Here is a 22,039-nt window from a genome sequence, read left to right on the forward strand (position 1 = left end):
AAATCTATAAGCCCTGGGCAAAACTAGACATGAGCAGGAGGTTAAAGGAGGATAAGTAGAACATGTGAGTGGAGGAGAGACGAGAGCAGAGGAGAATATACGGCTGCAGGGGAAGAGGCTAACAGATGGGGAAGGGGGGGAGAAGGGCCGAAATATATCTAGGTGTAACAAGGTTGTTTTCCTAAGGCATTTGAAGTCAATTATCCCAAAAGACAATTAACCATAATTACATTTTGCCAGGTTGCCAAGGAGAGAATGACTGGATAGATTGATTGAAATATTTTTAACAGTTTGCAGAATTACAGTACATTTCAAGCACAGTCTGTTAACTGTGAGTGGATGACCCAATAAAGCATTACACTTGTTTACAAGAGGGTCCACCTTGTTCAATTCATCAAAACATTTAGAGACGTACAAATAGACACCTCTATCATAAAGGAGGTAAAGATTCAAGGGATTCGCATGTATTAATGACTGTTGGTAGGGCGTTCCACATTTTGGTGGCATACGTAGGAGCAAAAATAATTGAGTCCCTTGTGAACAAAAAAGATAAAAGAAACATGTCTTGGCGTGGCCAGGGTGAAAGTTACAGGTATGTAGTTATAGCAACAGTAACCTTTGAATGCCAGCATCATCGCAATGTGTCTCACATTTATATCCCCTTATATATGATGCCGTGTAAAATGTTATTCCATCCCTGATACCGAGACATGTCACACCTGCATCTGTATAGCTATGAGGGTGACTCATTCTCCTCTTTTATTCATCTCGACGTCTCCCCGTGTCGCTGGCTTTCTCCCCCTCTCTGGTTTCACTGCTCGTCTGTCAGGCCCTCTGTCAATGACCACCTCTCCCGTATGGAGAAGTCTGTCCATGTGTCTCTCATTCTCCACGTGATGAAGACAGAGCGTGGTCATTTAGGGGTAATCAGCGAGCTTAAGTAGGTGGCGAAAACACATACAGCACATGTGCACGCGTGTTGCACGTCATGCATACGTGCCGCTCACTCAAGTAGAAATGAGGGACGTGAGACAACAAACAGAACGAGGCAATAAAAAAGGCACAGTCGAGGAAGAGAAGAGAGGTCAGGCCGACTTTTTCGCAGGCACATGTGAAGCCATGCGTGGCCGTGCACCGTGTGCACGAACACAATTATGTGGAGCACGAGACACGGCACGGAGAAGATGCAGAAAACAAATACAACAAACCACTCTTATTTGAATTTCTCACATACAGATGGTGTTCAGAGAAACACGCACACACGTCATCTTCCCACAATTCCTTTTTTTCTCCATCATTCTTCAAGTATGACAAACAAAAGCAATTTAGAGAATGAGGGTGAAAACACTCTCTCTCTATATATATATATTGTTCTATCATGTACAGTATGTATTGTATGCCTTGCTTTGGCAATGTAAACATATGTTTTCTCATGCCAATAAAGCTCCATTGAATGTAATTGTATTGTGTGCCACCCATTTCATGCATGGACCTTTCGCAATATTCACTACGTAAACTGCAAGCCATGCTCGCCTCTAACACACAAAAAGCTTTAAAGAAAAATTTCCTTTGCTTTCAACTATAAAGATGAACTGACATCACTTAGTTCCCCCTGCTGATAACAACTCAGGATCCTCCCGACGAGTGCTTGAGGGAGAACAAAATAATACATCCTCTTTCTATAAATTCATTTTTCTCCATCAGAGAGAGGTACTGTAGATTTCACCTCCTCCGCTTGGTATGACGGAGGGCAGAAAATCTAAGTGTTTCCTTTGATTTTTCAGACATGCGGGAGGGATTAGATTGGAGTATAACCGGGAGGCCTCCACTCAGCCCTGCTCAGTAAGCTCCTCCAGCTGGGAAGGAACATGTCAAATCATCATCAGGTCTGTGCACTTGGTGACAAGTTTGACTTTTGGCATGGTGTTAGGTATGGGTGTAGGGTTGTCAAAAACCATCGCAAACGAGTTGGGCTCGCCCCCTAGTGGTCTGTTTGCAATTAATCCAATATTACATATGGTTGTATATGGTTGAAACCCCAAATAATTGATAGAAGACATTTTACTATTGGATATATTGGTTAACAATTGTGTACTTCGTACACCATGCCATGGTGTATAAGTTTCTCAAAAATCATCGCAAAAGGTTTGCAATGAATCTAAATCCCAGCTCTATCTCTCTCTCTCACACACACACACACACACACACACACACAGGTGCGTGACAATAGGAAGTTTGGGAACCCCTGCCTTAGGGGACACAGGTAGAACATGCAAACTCCACACAGAAAGGCCCAACCCCACCTTGGGTATGGGCACTGATGACCCATAGCACTTACCCCACCCCCTTAGATAGCAATTCTAGTAGTCATAGCACGTCATAGTACATATGTGTAGCATAGTAGTATAGATGTATAGCTTATATGTATAGTTTCATTATAGATATTCCACTGTTACTTTCTTAGCTACGCATGTTTCATGATAAATGTCTTTATGTGATGTATTCCCATGCTTTTGTTCTTGCTTAATGTAAGTCGCTCTGGATTAAGAGCGTCTGCTAAATGCCTAAATTGTAAATTGTAAATTGATGACGCGGAGGAGAGAACACGCCCACAGTGTGTCCAGCGGTAATCCAACCCAGGACCTTCTAGCTGTGAGGCGACAGCACTATACAGACTGTGCCACCGTGCCATACAACTCAAACACAGGTATCTACTGTACCTCACACTGAGTAAGGGCGTATTCACACTGACTGGGTCTGATTGATTCAAACTGTTCTCTAGTATGATTGCGCTCCCCCCGTTGGCCAAAATCCACATTAGTATTTTTGTTCCCCCGTACCCGAGTGCACTTCAACTCAACAGTGATGGTAGGTGCCTCAAGGGAGTGCTGTGGACTACATGGGGCTTTGGGAGATAAGATAATCTCATTTGACAGAAGAGTTACTTGTCAGAGTTTTGAGCAAATAATGCTTGACAGTTGACAGTGTTCCTGATGTTGTTGATATTGACTGAGTTATAACAACGATACACAGCCAAAGCACTGTGCGCTGACCATCTCTGAACCCTCGTCACCGTGACATCACTAGTGACGCATCTTATAAGCAGCCTCTAGCGTATGTGCCATTTGAACACACTCAGAAAATAAATCAGATAGAATTACCACCGTCATAATGGAAACTCCGTTAGGCAGGCAGACAGATGGGTAATTGCAATACTTCCCGGGCACAACTTGGTCTACTAGCTAGTATACGACGAGTGAGAGAGAGAGTGTGTGTGTGTGTGTGTGTGTGTGTGTGTGTGTGTGTGTGTGTGTGTGTGTGTGTGTGTGTGTGCGTGGCTGAGCGCCTGTGTCTTATGATTATAGGTTATGGTATTCCACCCCCTCGCTGACACTCCTGCAGTATAACAAAGAGAGAGAGAGAGAGAGAGAAGTCGGAGGCGTGTGGGAGAGATGAAGGACAGACAGAGTGTGTGTGAGAGAGAGAGAGAGAGAGAGAGAGAGAGAGAGAGACTGACTCAATAATCTCATCTCAATACACTCAATAATCAGGGAACACAATCTACCTTAGAAAAAGGGTTGTAATGTGTTTACCTGCTTGATTGTCTCAGTAAAGGCATTTGACTTGTAAATGGGGGGCGGGGGGTTGACCCTTAAAACGATTATATTTTCTTTTCTCCCCCAACAGGGTCGGGAGGTGAGACAAGGTCGTCATTTAGGTTCAACTTTGGCTCACATTTACATAAACAAATTGGCTACGTGTCCTGAATCATCATCCCCATAGCCTGGGACTCTCCGAGTGAGTGAATTGTTGAATTGGTTCAACAACAGTCTCTTGAATAGTTTTCCTTAAGTTTTAGTCACCTTTTAGTCACCTGTGTTTAGTCTAGTTTTGGTCGACTAAATCTACAGTTGATTGAGTCGACTGAAATGTATTTTGGCGAGCCTTGATGCGAGCCACAGAGCAGGAGATGAAGGCACAAGGGCTGTCATGGCAACAACTGGAGCGAAGGGCACAAGACCGCAGGGGATGGAGGAGACTCATCAATGGCCTGTGTTCCTCAGGGAATTTAAAGGCCTAAGTAAGAAAGTTGATGCCGTTTTACACTTGCTGAAAATAGCCGATCTACAAGCTCACAACTTGAAAATCTAAACAGTGTCCCACCCGTCTGACCACTTTAAGTGACCACTTTTTAAATTAGGTGGCCAGATCAGTGGGCCGCGTGGATTTTTCAGAGCAAGTGGATTTTTCAGAGCTTGTGATCTACAAGCTCTGGATGGATGGAACTAACGTGGTTATACTTTTAAGTTCCCATTTATCTGTATCAGATAAGACAACTCACTTTATCAAGGTTTTAATGAAAAACATATAACTTTGTCCAATCTGTTAGTATATGAACTTTTGGGGTGGTTGTATTTCGTCTCCCTGCTCTTCTATTCAGACATTTAGATCGTGTCAAAGGCCATGTGTCTCATCTAAGACACACACATGTTGACCAAGATGCAATCTATCCCCCGAGCAAGCAGGCTGGCTCTATTAGCTCAATGGTAAAAAAAAAAAAAAGCCAGCACTTAAGAAGGGAAAACAGGTTAAACTCAGAGCAGAAAAGTTAGGCTACATAGTCGCCAGGTTCTAATTAGATAATCTGGCACAATAATAGTAATAATTGCATTCAATATTAATTTAAATATGTGTATGCATATCTGATGGAAGATCAGAGCTTCTCAAGAGTTCTGGCCTGGGAAGCTAAGGGAGTACTATATTCAATTCAAATAACATTTCAGAGGAACAAGCTCCCAATTAGAGTTTGGTTCAAAGTCTTGTAGTAGTTAGTATAGTGAAGTGCAGGACACAGTAGCATATCGGTGCTGTCAGGCAGAAACCTCTTCTCTCCAGATTTTAACAATTGGAGGGTTTTTTTGTAAATGAATTTCGATCATACTACAGCCGAAGCATCAAAAGTAGCAGACCTAGAAGCTCGAAACGCGGCTGCCAAGCAACGTCTTTGAGCTTGTAGATCTGCTAATTTTGAAATTGTTTAGAATTTGAATCCGGGAAAAGTAACGGTTTTGGACATATGAGGTTTTCCCCCTCCCCCGACACGAGACGAGACTATGTCGAACTTTAAATGAATGGAATTAGATAGTAGAGAAAGTTCAAAGTGAGTCTTGCTAAAGAAATATCCTCAGTGTGTTCACAGGAACACTCCAAACAATGTCTGCCTGCGGGGCAGAACTGGGGCTATCGCTGTTCCGTGGACACGTTAGGAAGCTTGCAAATTCTGTCTGCATTAAACTGCAAATGAAGCAGACCACTGAGCTTGTTGAAACATCAACGTCTTCTCAATAAACACCCTTCTCCAGAATATGATCCCCTATTACTGTAGCATTGAAGAACCAAATCAAAGCAATGATTACTGCACTCTGAGGGCCAAGAATGATCTAAACATATACTGACCTCCATCCATTTTAATCAAACGCTATACATACACAGAGACGGAAATGGGCAAAATCCCAGACCACTCGGCAAACCAAGTAAAAATCCCTAAATGAATGCATGGGGACCATAACCTTGGAAGATATTTAAAAAAGCTCCGTACCCAGGGACCAGAAGCTCTGCCAGCAATGTGACCTTTTAGAAATAGACAGAAATGCACTTCTTTCTTTCTTTCATGTCCCGAATATGACAAGATAAGTTCCCAAACCCAACCTAAATTCACAGGCACCAGCAGCATATGGCCACATTTCAGCACATTTTCGACAACACAAAGGCTATAAATAATCCTATGAGAAGATGAGGTCTCTGGTACACTGTCAGCGAGACCAGGGCCATGGCATGGATTTTAAAACAACGGAGGTCCCAGCCTCCCACAGCTCAATTAAAGACTATCCTGCTATAAATGGACAGCTCCTACATACTCAATGTCATGCTGGCACACAAAATGACTATATAATCATACCCACATTTAACGATATTACCTTCAGCTGTGTTTACCTGTCAACATGGCTGCCGTAGGAATTGACAGGGGAAATGAGGAGTTTATAGCAAGTAAGTGGCCAGAAAGATGATCTCGCACCCATACAGTAACTGCCTGGCTGCTCAAAATGCTACCCATCACCCAGAGGGGGGCCGGACGGACAGACAGACAGACCAGGCAGGTGCTCGTTTGATGTATGCAATTTTTTTTGTAATTGCACAGCCCCAGAAAGTAAAACGTGCGTGCGTGCGTGCGTGCGTGCGTGCGTGCGTGCGTGCGTGCGTGCGTGCGTGCGTCATACATTAAGACCGTAATGGTGTTGTTTTTTTAAATGGGTGATTAAAGAGGTGGGAGGAGAGCGAGAACGAGGGAATGATGCGCTTAAAGTAGTGCTGTGAAAAAATGACCTGCATGGCTGATGGCTCTTAGTGACAATGCGCGCGTGCACGCCACACACACACACACACACACACACACACACACACACACTCCTCCTTCTCTCTCTCCCCTTTCTCTTTTATTTCCAATCTACACTTCCTCACTATAATTTCCTCAAGTGCTGCTGCCACAGGGCAAGATACAGTAAAGTTAATAGAAATGGCGGGGGTATTTCAAACATTGGCCTAACTACTTGATATCTAATCCAGCCCTGACAATTCCCTGCATGGCTCAAGTTTGTCTACAGACCTCCCACTGTGTTGTGCATACTGCATGTCCAAACCGTTTTTCCTCTTCATTAGAAACGAGGGGCTGCTTAGCATTGCCTTTAAAGATTTATTTTTATCCACAACACCCTGTGTGGACATAAATAAATTGTTAAACTGTGTGTGTGTATGTGTGTGTGTGTGTGTGTGTGTGTGTGTGTGTGTGCGTGCGTGCGTGCGTGCGTGCGTGCGTGCATGCGTGTGCGTGCTTGCAAGAGAGCGAGAGACTCGTATTGATGTTTAAGTACAAAGTTATGATCTCACCTCTGATAGTTACCAGTAATCCAGCATAAAAGCCTTGGTGATTTGAGTAAGAATAATAGTTCAATATATTGCCTATTTCCTATGTCGGGGCATGACGTAAACATCTAACAGCATAAACATGTCAAAGTGCACAGATGTAATCGGGCGGGAAGATAAATTAAATGGCAAAATCAATTATCTGTCATTACTGTGTTCATGAAACCGTAAACTCCTGTGGGTTTATTCATTTGATGATCAAACGGATACTGTATATCACAAAAAACTGAAGCAGAACGGTGTGCAGGGGAAAACTGACCAGACACATACATCTAGAGAATGTCAAGGCAAGACATGAAATGGCCTCAAACTAAATGAGAGGATGAAGAATTACAGTACAAGCTACACCCCCACAATGCATCGTATACACCCCCACAATGCGTTATCGCACAACGCAAAGTGACCTTGAAGTCGAAGATCTGCTATTTTCAGCACAAGATCAAGGTCTCACGATGGAACATAAATTATGCATAAGAAGTAGAGAGAGAAAGTGAAGCAATTGTTAATGCTCTGCACGAGCCACATGCAGTATAATATGCACACGCATTGCAGATGTGGTATTACCACAGCACTTAGTTATGGAGTACCAGCTCACGCGTCCTTAAACCAAACAAACTATGAGCTTTACCCGCAGTGTTCTTCAGTGGACTGACTGACTGCCAATAGTGAGCTGTTCTAAAAACAAACTATGAATACTGAATTTGTGATGACTATTTATTCATCATTGCTCATTATCCACTTAATTCCAACAGCCATATCTATCAGCCGTATATCAGCTATACGGCTTCAAAATGTGCCCTGCTGGCCTCTTTGGCAAATACGCTTTTCAACAATCAACAGCATTTGCACTTGCAATTGATTTGTTCATCTTTGTGTGTTCAGGGATGAATTGTACCGTCCACAAATTCATCCCTAAAGAGAGTTTAGTGGAACGTCAGGAACCGCAGCATCGCATTAGCCTGACCATTTGTACACTCTCAGAGTTAAATTAACAGTGATTTTAAAATATAAATTGGGGGTCCGAGAGATAGAAATGATATTAGTCCGTAGACTAATGCATGTCAAACTGAGGGTCCTTGAAATTAAACGGGTTGAGAATCACTGCTAGAGCCTTCTCTCATTGTCCTTGGCATATCTTTTCAAATGGGGGTCCGCAGGATAATTAGTGTAAATTTGGGGGTCCTTGACATGAAAACGTGTGGGAACCACAGACATTCATATAAATAAAACAAGCGTTCTCAATTATTATTTTAGCTATCGAAAAGGATTGACGGACTAATCACACACGCACAAAGATGAGTGATTGTTGCAGCGTCTACACTGGTCAGTGGGTGAGTGTGACTGCAGCTAGCGCCAAGAGGCCAGTTGTGTTCCTAAGGAGAGTAAGCAGGAAGACATAAAGCAGTCCAGAAGAGTGAAGAGAGCTGTGGCAGAAAGGCAGGGGGATTAGTGTACAATTGTGTGCGTGCGTGTCATACATTAAGGGCCCGTATTAGTGTTGTTTTTGACAGCAAATTTTGATTTTAGTTTAGTCATAGTCTTTTGAATAAAACTTAATTCAGTTTTAGTCACATTTTTGGTAATCTGAAATGTTTAAGTGTTAGTCTAGTTTTAGTCGAGTCGAGTGTTAGCCATGCCGAAAATAGCCGATCTACAAGCTCACAATGTGTCGTGCTGTGACGCGTTGTGAGCTTGTAGATCAGCTATTTTCAGCATGCAACCAAGCATAAAATGTCAACTTATTATTTGTTTTCGCCAGTGAAGAACATTTTTGTCATAGTTTTAGTCGACCAAATCAACACTAGCCCATATCGAATCACGACGAGTATAGAAGACAACACGCACACCACTTACTGTGAATCTTTCGTGGTGACGGGAATCAAATCCCCCCCAAAGATCCAATTCCAAAGAAAAAAGGTAAATTCCTGCACTATACACACCTCACCTCTAGTGGTAATAAAAGAGGTCGACGGCTCGGTCACAAGGACCTTCTTCAAGCCACCGATCATCATGTATCAGGTCACACATCTTGAACTCTTGTATCAGTACTGTGAAATGGTTGTGTCTGTCTCTGTGTGCGTAGTGTAACAAATACCAGCAGAGTGGAACGGCATTTATATCTTTCATCACCTCTCATTCATTTCTCTCTGTATGTCTCTGTTCCTCTCTCTCTCTCTCTGTGTTCCACCATCTCTCTCTCTCCTGCTTCTATCAGTTCCACTTTCTCTATCCCACCATCTCTCCCCCCCTCCCCTATCAATCATCCCTCCTCGCTGGCCTCCCTCCTCCTCCATGCTCCCCCAACCCCAGTCTCTTCACCCACATCTTCAAGGTGGGAACCGTCTGTCCTCGAAACAACAAGACACCTGTCCATGGACAGATGATAACCAGGACCTCTCACCACACACACACACACACACACACACACACACTATGAACTGGGGTCACTTACTCTGTGACTTCTTCAGTGACCGTGTGTTCCACCTGGAGTCGGGAGTTGACCTCGATGAAGTAGTATTTCCCGTGCTTGTCCACCAGGAACTCCACGGTGCCAGCGTTCTCATAGCCCACCTGTTGTGAAGAGAGAAAACAACATGGTCAACACACAGGCTTAAAGGAGCATTCAGTCATGTGGGTGATTTGGGAAAAAACCCGGTCCGCCACCGGGAACAAGATAGGCACACGCTCTACAGTGGGGGGGACACACGCAACAGGCCAACAGCACACGCACCAAGGCCTGCCCGGGTCGATCCTGATTGGAGGAAGGCCCCCTCTATCCTGATTGGATGAAGGCTTTCTCACCCACCACCAAAACCTGAAACTAGTTTTTGTTTTTTTTACCCCTGCGGTTCACTGGGGACAGGGAGGAACTAATTATATGGTCGGCACACTCTATAGTAGGGAGAATTATCACAAACAAGTTATATTTGAATTAAGTGAAATGACTGAATATACGTGGGCGCCGAAATCGCCATTTGAACTCTTTTTCCAAAGGCCCGAGATTGATTACAGTGATCAGTTGTGTCCTGTATGCGCTCATAACACTCCGGTTCCGGTGGGATAACAACACCAGTGAATCATAAAGGGATGTATTATGAAAACTACTCATGGATATATAAAAAGAAAGGAAAAAATCATGTGGCCCCGGTGCATTTATATAGAAAAACATTAATGAATATTAACCCATTTAGACCTGACAGTTTTCTGAAATACCCAGGTTTCTATATCAGTGGTGCTCAATATCTCATGTCAAGGACCCCTAGAAACTATATGTAATCGGCCAACGACCCCCATCTGAAAATATATCGCCCCACCCCCCAGAAGCAAAAATATGAGTCAAAAACGTTTGCTCTGAAATAATATATATTCAAAGATTTGCGCCACATTTTCAAGGCTGTCTGATCAGACCGCTCCCCCTCAGAGAGACAGGGCTGTCTGATCAGACCGCTCCCTGCAGAGAGACAGGGCTGTCTGATCAGGGGGGCTGTCTGATCAGATGCAACGTTGAATGCATCCCGACTCGAGCGTTGATGGATGAGGTGTAGGTGTAGGAGGTGATATGAGAAGAAGAAGAAAAAAAAAACACGTTGAGCAGGTTTTCCCACAGAAAAACCCATCATCTTAAATGTGTCGCAATGCACCACAACTTATCATTAAGCATCCACACTCCTTAATGTGTGATCGTCATGCAGGGCTTGTAAGAGACATTTCCATATGAACAACAAGAGAGAGTCCCCTTCCTAGATTTCCTTCCTGCCTGCATCCCCCCCCCCCCCCCCCCCCCCCTCCTGCCACGCAATTTCATAGTAAGTTCCTGCTTAAATTTATACTGAACGAAGTCAGGACACGACACACGAGGCCCTGCCACATGGATATTTTCGCAAAAAACGTCTATTTTCGGTTTCCTCTACATCTGGGCCCCTCGTCCAAAAATACCAGTACTGATTTATTGATTGATTGATTGGGTAGCAGTTTGCAGGGGGAAAAAAGCACAGAAAGTACGGTTCAATACAATGTTTGCTAAGAAGATTTAGAAGGGGAGTTACAGAATTACAGACTTTTGTTATCTTGAAACTGATCTCCAGAGAGCTTTACAAGCGTTCCATCATGCATCTGCAGATTGTTTTGCATAGAACGTGGCAAAACACAATTTCTAGGTATTACATTTATTTCCCATGGTGTGAAAGCAGTGCAACCATTCACAGCATGACGACAGCCGTCAGCACTGAGGCAATCACAGATCTATTCAGAGGGCTATGTTTTCTTGATTGAAGCCTTTTATCGACTTGAATGAGTTTTTTGTCCACAGGCGAGACACTTTAACCCATTTAGATTCTACAAATGCTTTCTAAATCCTTGAAAAGCCCATGTTTCTATGTCAGTCGTTCTCAAACATTTTCATGTCAAGGACCCACAAAATGATATGAAATTGGCCGCTGAAATTGGCCATCTGAAAATATGTTGTTCCAGGGACCCCCCCACAGAAGCAAAGATTTGAGTTAAAAACATTCGCTCTGAAAGAACATGTATTCAAAGATTTACGCGATTAAACAATTAAAAAAGAAATAGCAGACGTACAAGCTCATAGCTCGGCACTCTGTGCCGTGCTACGAGCTTGTAGATCTGCTATTTTTCAATAGCTAAAGTGTAACATAATGCTTAAAACACCAAAAGGGGTTCCCGCCCCAAATGGATTAAGAAGAATATAATCAGTTAATTTCCACTTTTATTAAGTCTAGTCTCAGAGGAGGTTCTTTTTTAGCTTTTAGTTCTACTTTAACTGTGGGAGCAGCCTGACAGGCTGACAACCTGCAGGCCTGCTTTGACTGCCAGAGTGGGGAAGAAGACAGTCGAGACAGTCAGGATTTCACAACCAAACCGTATTAAACCGTAAAGCCACACAGACTTAAGACAGAAATTGAGTCCTAAGCTGACAACGAGCACTATTTATTAATCTTGCTAGCCTTGGTATTGAAACATAAGGCTGTAATGAAAAGAATAGCTTTAAAGGGGTATGTAACTGCACACACATTGCACTCAGAGGCATATACCTATATGCAAACGCACACGTATACCAGATCATACATCTCTAGACCTTTATGTACACGGAGGGTTGAATGTTACCTGTAGGCTATATGGTAGCAGAATAGCACTCAAAGGAATCATTAGGCAAAGAACATTATGTGTGATGACCGAGTTAGCCCTGGGCTAGGCCTGGAATCTGTGCATGTGTGTGTGCACGCACGTATGCGTGTGTGTGCGAGCGCTGCAAGCTATGGTTTTCAGTTCAGTGAGTTAGCACCTGCTCTCGGCTCATCATCTGGTCATTTTGCCTATAGAAACATAGTAGAATTAGATTTGTCTCTCTCTCATCACAACCACACACACACACTAGCAGGGATACGCCATCGTGCACGCTCAAGAAGATCGCCTGTCGTGTGTGTGTGTGTGTGTGTTAATGTCCACTGTAACTGCCGTGTAATGACGATACGGTATGTGAACACACACCAACACAACGAGCTGACAGTTGGCTTCTGCAGGGAGAAATTAGACCCACTTAGAGCATCTACTCTTTGGAGACCCATTACCATCAAACATACAGTAAACACACATGCAAGCATACAGTACATGCATACATACTGTACACAGTGTGCACACACACACACACACACACACACACACACACACACACACACACACACACACACACACACACACACACACACACACACACACACACACACACACACACACACAAAAGAAACACAACCACAAATCCACACAGGGGACATTAAACTGAATCTGTACTGAAACTGACCTCCGTAAATAAATGCGTCACACTAAAGCATCAAATGTAGCAGATCCATTCGTTACACGTCTCAAAATTGAAGATCGACGAGGAAAGCTCACAAAAGCGTCTCAAACATAATTCGTGACATACCGAGAAATGGGATGCTAGGGATAATGTGGTCGATAAGGAAGGTGCACTCACTGCACTGCAAATGCATGCACATTGAAGACACGTATTAACATGCATTACATGGCTAGAAATATTCACATATAGATATAAGACTCATGGACATTCATTTATTCATACCAATTGCTGTCCATATCTTAAAACAAAAAAAATTGCCGGCACACCTCAGACTTGCAGTTCAATAATAAATGGAATTCATTATTAACTGAAGGTAACTAAAAATATTCAGAGTAGAGCTTTGAGGTGTGTTCTCAGGGTGCACAAATAGTGAATGTGACACAAGGCCTGACAAGGCAGAGATGTGAAAAGACCAGACTATGGAATCGCCTCATCCAACTGCCAGAAGAAGAAGAAGAAGAAATTTATATTTAATTGGGAAAAGAAAGGTCTCCTCAATGTTCTCACTTTCTGATCTAAATGTATATTTTATGAATAACCTTCATTGTAATATTAATACAGTCTAACAGAAATTGTGATCGTTACATCAGGAGAAATGGATGGCGAGTTAAGAAATGATATTCAATTCAATGAGGAATATCACTGAACCTTATGTTGCATTTAATTTAAAGAGCGTGCAGACTGCAGAGGTCCCTCTGGTGCATTACCTCTGGCAGTTGAGGTGGGCAGATACACTGGCTGGCATTCCTGAGAACCCACATTTGTTTTGGATGTCTGAATGTTGTGTGTGTGTGTGTGTGTGTGTGTGTGTGTGTGTGTGTGTGTGTGTGTGTGTGTGTGTGTTTGCTGTTCACTAAGGATTTTTTTTTTGCTTCAGGAAAAGTCAGAGAAGGCATGGCGGTTGAGTTGAACGGTGCGACAACAATGTATCCATAACAGTTTGTGTTTAGTGGTGTACGTACATGTGGTGAGTGTCTTGTAAGCCTCTTATGATGCAATACACTATAATTAAAAAAAACTATCTATTAACCATCACTATTTTAAAAAAGTTATAAAAAAAACGACATAAATTTACAAAACCTCTTCAAATGATTTACTAAAACCTGAATTCGCTCTCTGTGCAACTGTGTATTTCACAAACCTGAAATCAATGTATAATATGCAGCAGTGCTCTCCCAGCCCTTCATATAATGATTAAAAGTGAGTGGACATTCAAACTTCAAAATAGCCCTCTGTGCGTGTGTGTGTGTGTGTGTGTGTGTGTGTGTGCGTGCGCGTGTGTATGTGCGCACGTGTGTGTATGTGCGCACGTGTGTGTGTGTGTGTGTGTGTGTGTGTGTGTGTGTGTTTGTGTCCTTTACAAGCTGTGCAGAGCTCCCATTACCCAGCTGTTGAGATGACTAATATGAAAGCCATGACCTTACCAATAGCAGTGGGTAACACACACACACAGACACACACACACACACACACACAGACACACACACACACACACACACACACACCACAAGTGAAAAATCTGGCTCCATGCAGGGAAGGTTAAAAGAAAAGGGCTCAAGCTGAGATCGCTGTGTGTGTGTGTGTGTGTGTGTGTGTGTGTGTGTGTGTGTGTGTGTGTGTGTGTGTGTGTGTGTGTGTGTGTGTGTGTGTGGTGTGTGTGGTGTGTGGTGGTATAATGCCTCCAGAAGCTGCTGTGGCGATGATGATGATGAATACATTTAGCTGGCATTCAAGGCCTCACTGATAAACTACAACGCAATTACCAAACACAAGGTCTGCACTAGCCTGGTTTCAAACTCAGAGACCCTGCATGCGCACTCCACTGAGTGAGCTTCAGGAAGCTCAGAGTCTGGTAATCACCAGGCTAGGTCTGCAGTACACACACACACACACACACACACACAAAAGGAATGTGTCACTCAACACACACGTGTACTGTGTGTGTGCTGCACACGAGTCCATATCGCTCCATCGCCCTGCTAACACACGGTTACCGAGTGAAATTGCAGTATAACAGATTGAGGAGCCACTGTAGTGTTAATGCAGCCACACTGACAGAGCAATCAATGAGTCATACTGGCATTGGAAAAGGTCGTCGGGAGGATGAGGCACACATACGTGCACTTACAAAAAGCACTGCCATGAAGGACAGCACCATCAGACAGCTATGCGCGTGTGTGCACACACACACACACACACACACACGCGTGCACGCACGATGGATAATTTGCAACAGCATGTTGTGCATGTACTCTATGCACGCACACAGACACATACCTTCATTCCATTTAGTGTAAATTGATAAAAAATAAATCGCCTTGAAACCCCCTGTTACATTTGGCCACACATGAGCACTGTGAGCACTTTCAAACACCACTAACTTCATAGTGATGGAGTCACAATGCCAGAGAGGTTAAGTCTTCGCATACAGCCTACTTTAGTTAGTGCCACTGTACAATATATAAACACGTGGCAGCACAATGCGTTGTGAGCTTGTAGATCGGCTATTCGTGGTGCACAGCCATATAGAACTATTCTTTGGATCGTGTGCATTTATGGGTGGCTTTGGGTGCAATGATTCATTTGTCTTTTAGTCTCGAATTCATTTGTCCACTGATCCATCCCACCACCCACTGCCAGCTAAATGCACATCGCTCCACCACCGTTCTTTCCAATTTCACGTTCTGCTACCTTGTCTGTTAACCACTTAAACCCTATATACTGTATACTTTTTTGACTGGGCCCCCGCCCCCAAGGGGTATGTCCTTGGGACCCTCAATTTCTACCTCTTGTCAGGGCGGGGGGGAGCCCCCAGTTCAAATATGTGCCGTATCTCATCACCATCATCATCACCCCGCTGCCTGTTCCCTCAGTTTTCTTCCCTGGCTTGGTCCAAAAAGCATGCTAATAAAGCACCTCGATGTCTTTCTCATTGCCATCTCCAATAGTTTGGTTTCTTACCCTATAATCCACTTTTACAGGCCTATGTTTTTTATTCGTTTTTTTTTATTGGCTCCGTTTAATGCTTGCTGTATTGTATTTTTACAATATTGTGCTGTGTTCCCTGTTTTTAACTTGTTTTGATTGCGTATAGTATACTGTGTCCATTGTTCAGCACCTCGTAACATTGCCTCGAAAGGTGCTTTATAAATAAGATGTACGTTCTTACTATCCTTTCACTTCTCTTTTTCTTTCTGATCCGATCTCTCCTGCTTGTCAGTTTTCTCGCTCTGTCTCACTCCCTCCCTGTGTCTCTCGATCTGTGCCTGACTGTATCCATCTTATCGTTCCGTCTAGGCTGCTTTGTCCCTCCACCAATCAATCCCTGCCCTCTCTTGCAGTCACCGGTGACCTCCAAACAGTCACGGAGCAGTGCATGCTGGGAAAAAAATATAATGGGCAATGCGGTATACTGTACATGTGGCACGGCAGTGTGTGTGTGTGTGTGTGTGTGTGTGTGTGTGTGTGTGTGTGTGTGTGTGTGCGTGTGTAAAAGACAATTCAGAGGTACCAAATCAATCACATGATCGATGTAATTGATCTGTTAAAAGCCGATGTCAAGTCAACTCAGTCTGTGTGTGTGTGTGTGTGTGTGTGTGTGTGTGTGTGTGTGTGTGTGTGTGTGTGTGTGTGTGTGTGTGTGTGTGTGTGTGTGTGTGTGCATAGGGCAGTGCATGCGGTCGATTGAGGGGGCCGACGTCCAGAAGTGCTGGACGCAGTTTTCAATGATGGCTTCCGTGAGATAATCTAATTGTTTCAAACACATAATCAATGTCATAGTTGAGCAGAACGCACTTTGTCTGCTTACATGACACTTATGAGGACAAGTCATTGATTAAATGTGAGATTGGTGCTTCTAGCCTCGTCACTCCTCAGTAGCTGAATGGACCGAAGGTTCATTCACTCGCAAATTAAGTCATGAAGGGAATGGACATTCCTTTGTTAGCACTGGCTCATTAAGAAGCCTCAGAGACAAAATGCAAGGTCGTAGGTTGGAATTGACTGCTGATCAGAAGCCCTATGACCTTTTGAACTTCAGGCGAGCGTTAACACACCAAGAGTCAACTTGACAAAATAATTGCTAGGTAGCCTACGGTATGTTGTTGAGGAAATGCTTCCCCTCTCAACGGTGGAGTCTGTTCCTTGGTCAGCAAAATACCAGTGAAAGAAGGGCCAATGTGCAGAAATACATTTTCCAAATACCTGAACAGTGAATATTCTAAAATGGAAGATGAGCTCAAAAATACATTTGAAGAATTAGAATATCTGTCACTGCAGATATATGGACTCATTTTTTATTTCATTATAAAAAAAATGTTAAGGCAAGTTGAGGCTACAATAAAGATGCCTGTCAACATTTATGAACATGTTTTATTGTTCCACTACATTTCATAATGTTAGGAGGGAGTTGTCTTTAATTAAAAAACTAGTAAAGTAACAAATTACTTTTTTAGATAAGTAACTATAACTATAATTCTTTACTTTTTTAAAGTAACTTGAACAACACTGATCATAGGTTAGTTAGTTAGAGTCGACGAACATTTTTCGTCTTAGTTTTAGTCTCCGAAAATAACTGCAACACACACCCTGTTAGTCTACATCCGGTTCTGTTTTTCTGCGTTTCCAGTGGATCCTTCAAAAATAATTTGAGAATTAGGGCGAATTAAAGAATGAATGCAGCAAGGACATGTGTTAAGGCTCATTCCATATTACATGCTGAGGGTTATGTGTGTCATGGCCAGGGGGCTGAAGAATCACACGTTATAATAATAGAATTAGCCGTTTTTATACCAGACAAAGAAAGACCCAAACGATAATTATCAGCCTTCTTTTTTCCTCCCAATCAATCCATTCTCTCTCTCTCTCTGGTGTCCAGATTTGCAGTAATCTCATCCAATTCTCTCTCACCCAGATTCACCTCAGAATTCATTGCACGTGCACACACACGTGCACACACACACACACACACACACACACACACACACACACACACACACACACACACACACACACACACACACACACACACACACACACACACACACACACACACACACACACACACACACACACACACACACACACACACACACACACACACACACACACACTTTAGTGGTACGGCCTCTAATCTCTGTGCTGCAAGGACTCAGTAGGCCTACACCCACACACCAGCGGGGTACCCAAATCTGAACGGGCACGTTCACAAATCCATGCATGTGGATATAAAGGAAAGCACACGTGGTATATGCGCACTACGCACGGAATGTGCATCTTTACACGTTGACCTACATGTCATAATTGATGTGCGCATTCACCACATATGCACTGACAAACCCAATAATGCATGAAAACGTATACAGTGGGGCGCATGTGGTGCAAATGAAATACTGTACACGCCAATAGTGCAAACATAACGCATGGAACGCACCTTCCACACACACGCACGCTTGTGCGCGTGCGTGCGCGCACACACACACACACACACACACACACACGAACACAAATACTCGAGGCACTGAAAGTGAAAACCCACTCTTAATGAGAACGCACCCCCCCCCCCCCCCCCCCCACACACACACACACATACGCCGTTATGCACCCACACGCTCATATACAGCCTTCTGTAATAGAAAACAGCTTGACTGGAATCCCTTCACCCATTTTATCTATTCATTTATGCATCCGTTCATTTCCACTCTCCTCTAAAGGATTAGAGTCCATTACTTTTCCTCGTCCTCCCCCCCACCCCCCCATATCTCCTCTATTCCCACCAATGTGTAGCCGAGGGCCCAGAATGACACATTACTGCTGAGTCTTCACTTTAAAGTTACAATTTACAAAATACCTGTACCTAGGATTCTGTCCCCCTTGCATGTGTAAACCGTCCTGACCATTATAAGGGTGAAAACGTGAGGCGCTGTGGTCGACCTCCATGAGCTCTTAAACCCACCTGGAATTACTGTAACTTATTAACCACATTAACCATTATTTTTAAACTTTAGCTATAGAGGGTATGCGTGTCACCGTGTCACGTGTGACATCATCATCATACCCTGAAGTTACGCAGGAATGCCTACTGAGTGGCAAAAAACTACTTTCTGGCCTTCATAGCCCATACTTCCAAACAGAAAAGTCCTATTTGATTGCATTCCACGGCCCGTTAGCATAAAATGCTAAATCGTGCTAATTAAAATATTCTGTATATTCTTTCCGCTGGATTATGGGGAATAAAACTAATCTCGGGATGCCGTGGCATGGCATCCATTGCAAAGGTAAATTAATCTCGGTTTCTCGGGCCCGGCGTCGATCCAGTTAATAACCAGCACGTGCCCAGCCTGAGAGTACACTATAGCCTGCCTCTGAGCTCTACCTCCTGTGTGCCATCCTAATCCCCCACAAGGATGTGAATCAGTGCTCCAACATAGCATTCTTATTTGCTCCTTTCCTGAAATAAAACCTTCACATTCCTCTCCTCGCTTCCTTTGCTCTCGTTCCTTCCTTTCACTTTCCTTGACCTCGCCTGGCGCTCTACATGCATGGCGGTAAGATGATACGCGTCTTGTCCTTCTCTCTCCGTTACACGCCACCGCTGTTCACAAACACTGGATTAACGATCCTGTCGCCATGAAGCATGGCTTCAACAACACAACAACAACAAACGTCCTCCAGAAAGGAAACTTGAAGAAAATGGGAGATGAGAGAGAGAGAGAGACACAGAGACAGAGAGAGAACAGGAGAGCGCTGAAGGCCTGTGATGGACAGATGTCATAGGGAGCTGGAGGAATCCCTTCCTCCCTATATACCAGGGCGAGGGGGGCGAGAATAGGAAACCCCACGAGAAGAAGAGGGGCAAGCCAAAATAAAAACCAAGAAGTGGTCTTGGAATGAAGCTGAAGGCTTGATGAGAGGAGATAGAGTGAGACAGACAGACAGACAATAGATGCAAGAATCGAAGATATCGATTAGGATGAAATGTAAATGCATGAAGATGACGCTTACAGACTCATGTGAACAGACAGAGGCATGGGCGGCAGCAGCGGCAGTATGAATTAACAACAAGAAAACAAAGGGTGCAACCTCTCATCCATGAGATTATGACTGGTGAAAGAGAGCAGGAGAGAAAGACATGAGAGCCCGAGGAGGATCGTCAGAGTCAGTCCAACACATTTCACACTCTGACACACACAGCATCATCATTTTTTTACCACGGTCGAGATCGTGGATTTCACAATATCACGCCAGACTTCCCGGTCCTTCATTGCCATCCCCAGTTCCTGCTTACTGATGCCTGTGTCACTAGCGATGACATCAGGGAATGACAGTTTTCTACCTCTGGTCTGCTTTGAGGCAGGACTCCAGAGAAGAGGGGAAGATATAACCTCATTGTCAGCTCTGTAGCAGAGGCCGGAAAACTGTGTTCCTCTGGATCGGACTAGTGAAGAAACACGGGGACGGTTGCCGTATATTAGATTAGTCGATGGGTGACTCTTCCAAGACAGATTTTGCGCGCGCGCGCACACGCACACGCACACACACACACACACACACACACACACACACACACACACACACACACACACACACACACACGAAATGTGTTACTATCTTAAGTACTATATGCACTTGGGACTTCCCTGCTGACAAGCGCACACACGCCGTGCGTTCGCGTGCATATTGTGTCACACACTGACTGTAGTGCACCTGCATGTAAAACAAAACACAGGCGCACGCACACGCACACACTCTACCCTGAGGTGGTTCAAAGAGGGCCCAGAGTCCCCTGAGACACCTCTGTGTTGCTGGGCTGCTGACGGTGCTGTGCTCCATCCACAGTGTGTGTGTGTGTGTGTGTGTGTGTGTGTGTGTGTGGTTGGCTCTGCGTCCTAGCAGGAGGCAGTATGTGGGTTAACTGTATGACTGAAGCGGCACGTTGCAGAAAAAGAGCTTTCGCACTCAGCGAACCAACCTGGATAAATTACTGTACGTGGGAAAACTTTTCTAAAATGTTAACTATTGATTATTATCATGAAAGAAAGAGTGAAAATGTGGCTTAATGGTAGCAACGTGACTGCTTGCTATAGATTAAACAGTTTAATAATAATAATCAACTCCCCACTCCTATCTGCACATACGGTAATTCTGTTCTCAGCATTCCCTCATCCTTAATGCAGCAGCGGGTGAGCATTTCGTCTCTTGCTCAAGGACATAGAGTAGACTGGGCGGAACGGTGGGAATGGGACCAGGGACCTTTTGTTTCCCAGACTGTCTCTCTCGCCACTCAGCTATGGCCGCCCAGAGCACTGCAGCTTAAAAATGTCCTCATTTCACATTGATCAAGTTGATTAAAGCACTTGCTTCCTAATAAATAAGTCAGTTTGGCCCCTTAAGGGGCTGTATCTGTCCACAGAAAGCGTATTTTTCTCTCTCTCTCTCTCTCTCTCATGGCAGAGCACGGTTTAATATACAACATATATTATACAGAAGCTGAGAGCTCTTCCAAAGTACAGATCAACGTATTGTTCGATTGCCAAGTTTGATTGCCGCGTAATTGTAGCCTGGAAACCAGACGAATCTGCCATTGAGAATATATATTTTTGCCATCGGCAGCAGTAAACATGAATGAACGAGGCCAGTTGGTGAAAACAAAGAAGTGACACTGATGGCCGACGAACACATTTCTACTCGAGGGAGGCTCCCAGGTTGCTCCAGGGGGGAAAAAAAACACTAGCCGCCAAGAGTGTGGAAATGTGACAGGAGCGTGACAATGCGATGCTGGCGCGCGCATTTTTAATGCTTCGATTTTATTCGATCTTCATCAGGACCTATTATACAATATGAAGATGAAGATCGAATAAGATCAAAACTTTGACGCAATAAAACTCCAGAGGAGCTTTTTTTCAGCATCACCAGTGTGCAGACTCTATTCTTCTTCTTTTATAATATGTCTGCTTGTCTTACACCTGGGGCCAGGTTCTTGACGCACGCATCTTTACCATAGAAATGCATGGCGGAAATAAGGTGCTGGCAGCTAAAATAAAAAACTGTATTTGTGGACACAGTCCCTAAGATAGCTGCTCTGCTGCGGTGTGGAACAGAACATTGTGGAAAGACACTTCAAACACTGACATGAAAAGTGTGTAAGTAGCCAACACAAAAGCAGAGACACATTCCCAAAATAAA

At 43.9% G+C, this 22,039-nt stretch overlaps 1 protein-coding gene across 1 annotated transcript in view; it reads right to left on the minus strand.

Annotated features, from left to right (window-relative positions):
• Window positions 1–22,039, minus strand: part of LOC308334920 (pyruvate carboxylase, mitochondrial-like) — a 378,126-nt gene that overhangs the window by 301,348 nt on the left and 54,739 nt on the right. The window contains exon 10 of the mRNA XM_080791818.1: window positions 9,434–9,552. Within this exon, the coding sequence (XP_080647944.1) occupies window positions 9,434–9,552 (119 nt within the window). The remainder of the gene's footprint in view (window positions 1–9,433; window positions 9,553–22,039) is intronic.

The sequence above is a fragment of the Protomyctophum bolini genome (assembly GCF_963924005.1).
Source record: "Protomyctophum bolini genome assembly, chromosome: 20".
In the NCBI taxonomy this organism is placed as follows: domain Eukaryota; kingdom Metazoa; phylum Chordata; class Actinopteri; order Myctophiformes; family Myctophidae; genus Protomyctophum; species Protomyctophum bolini.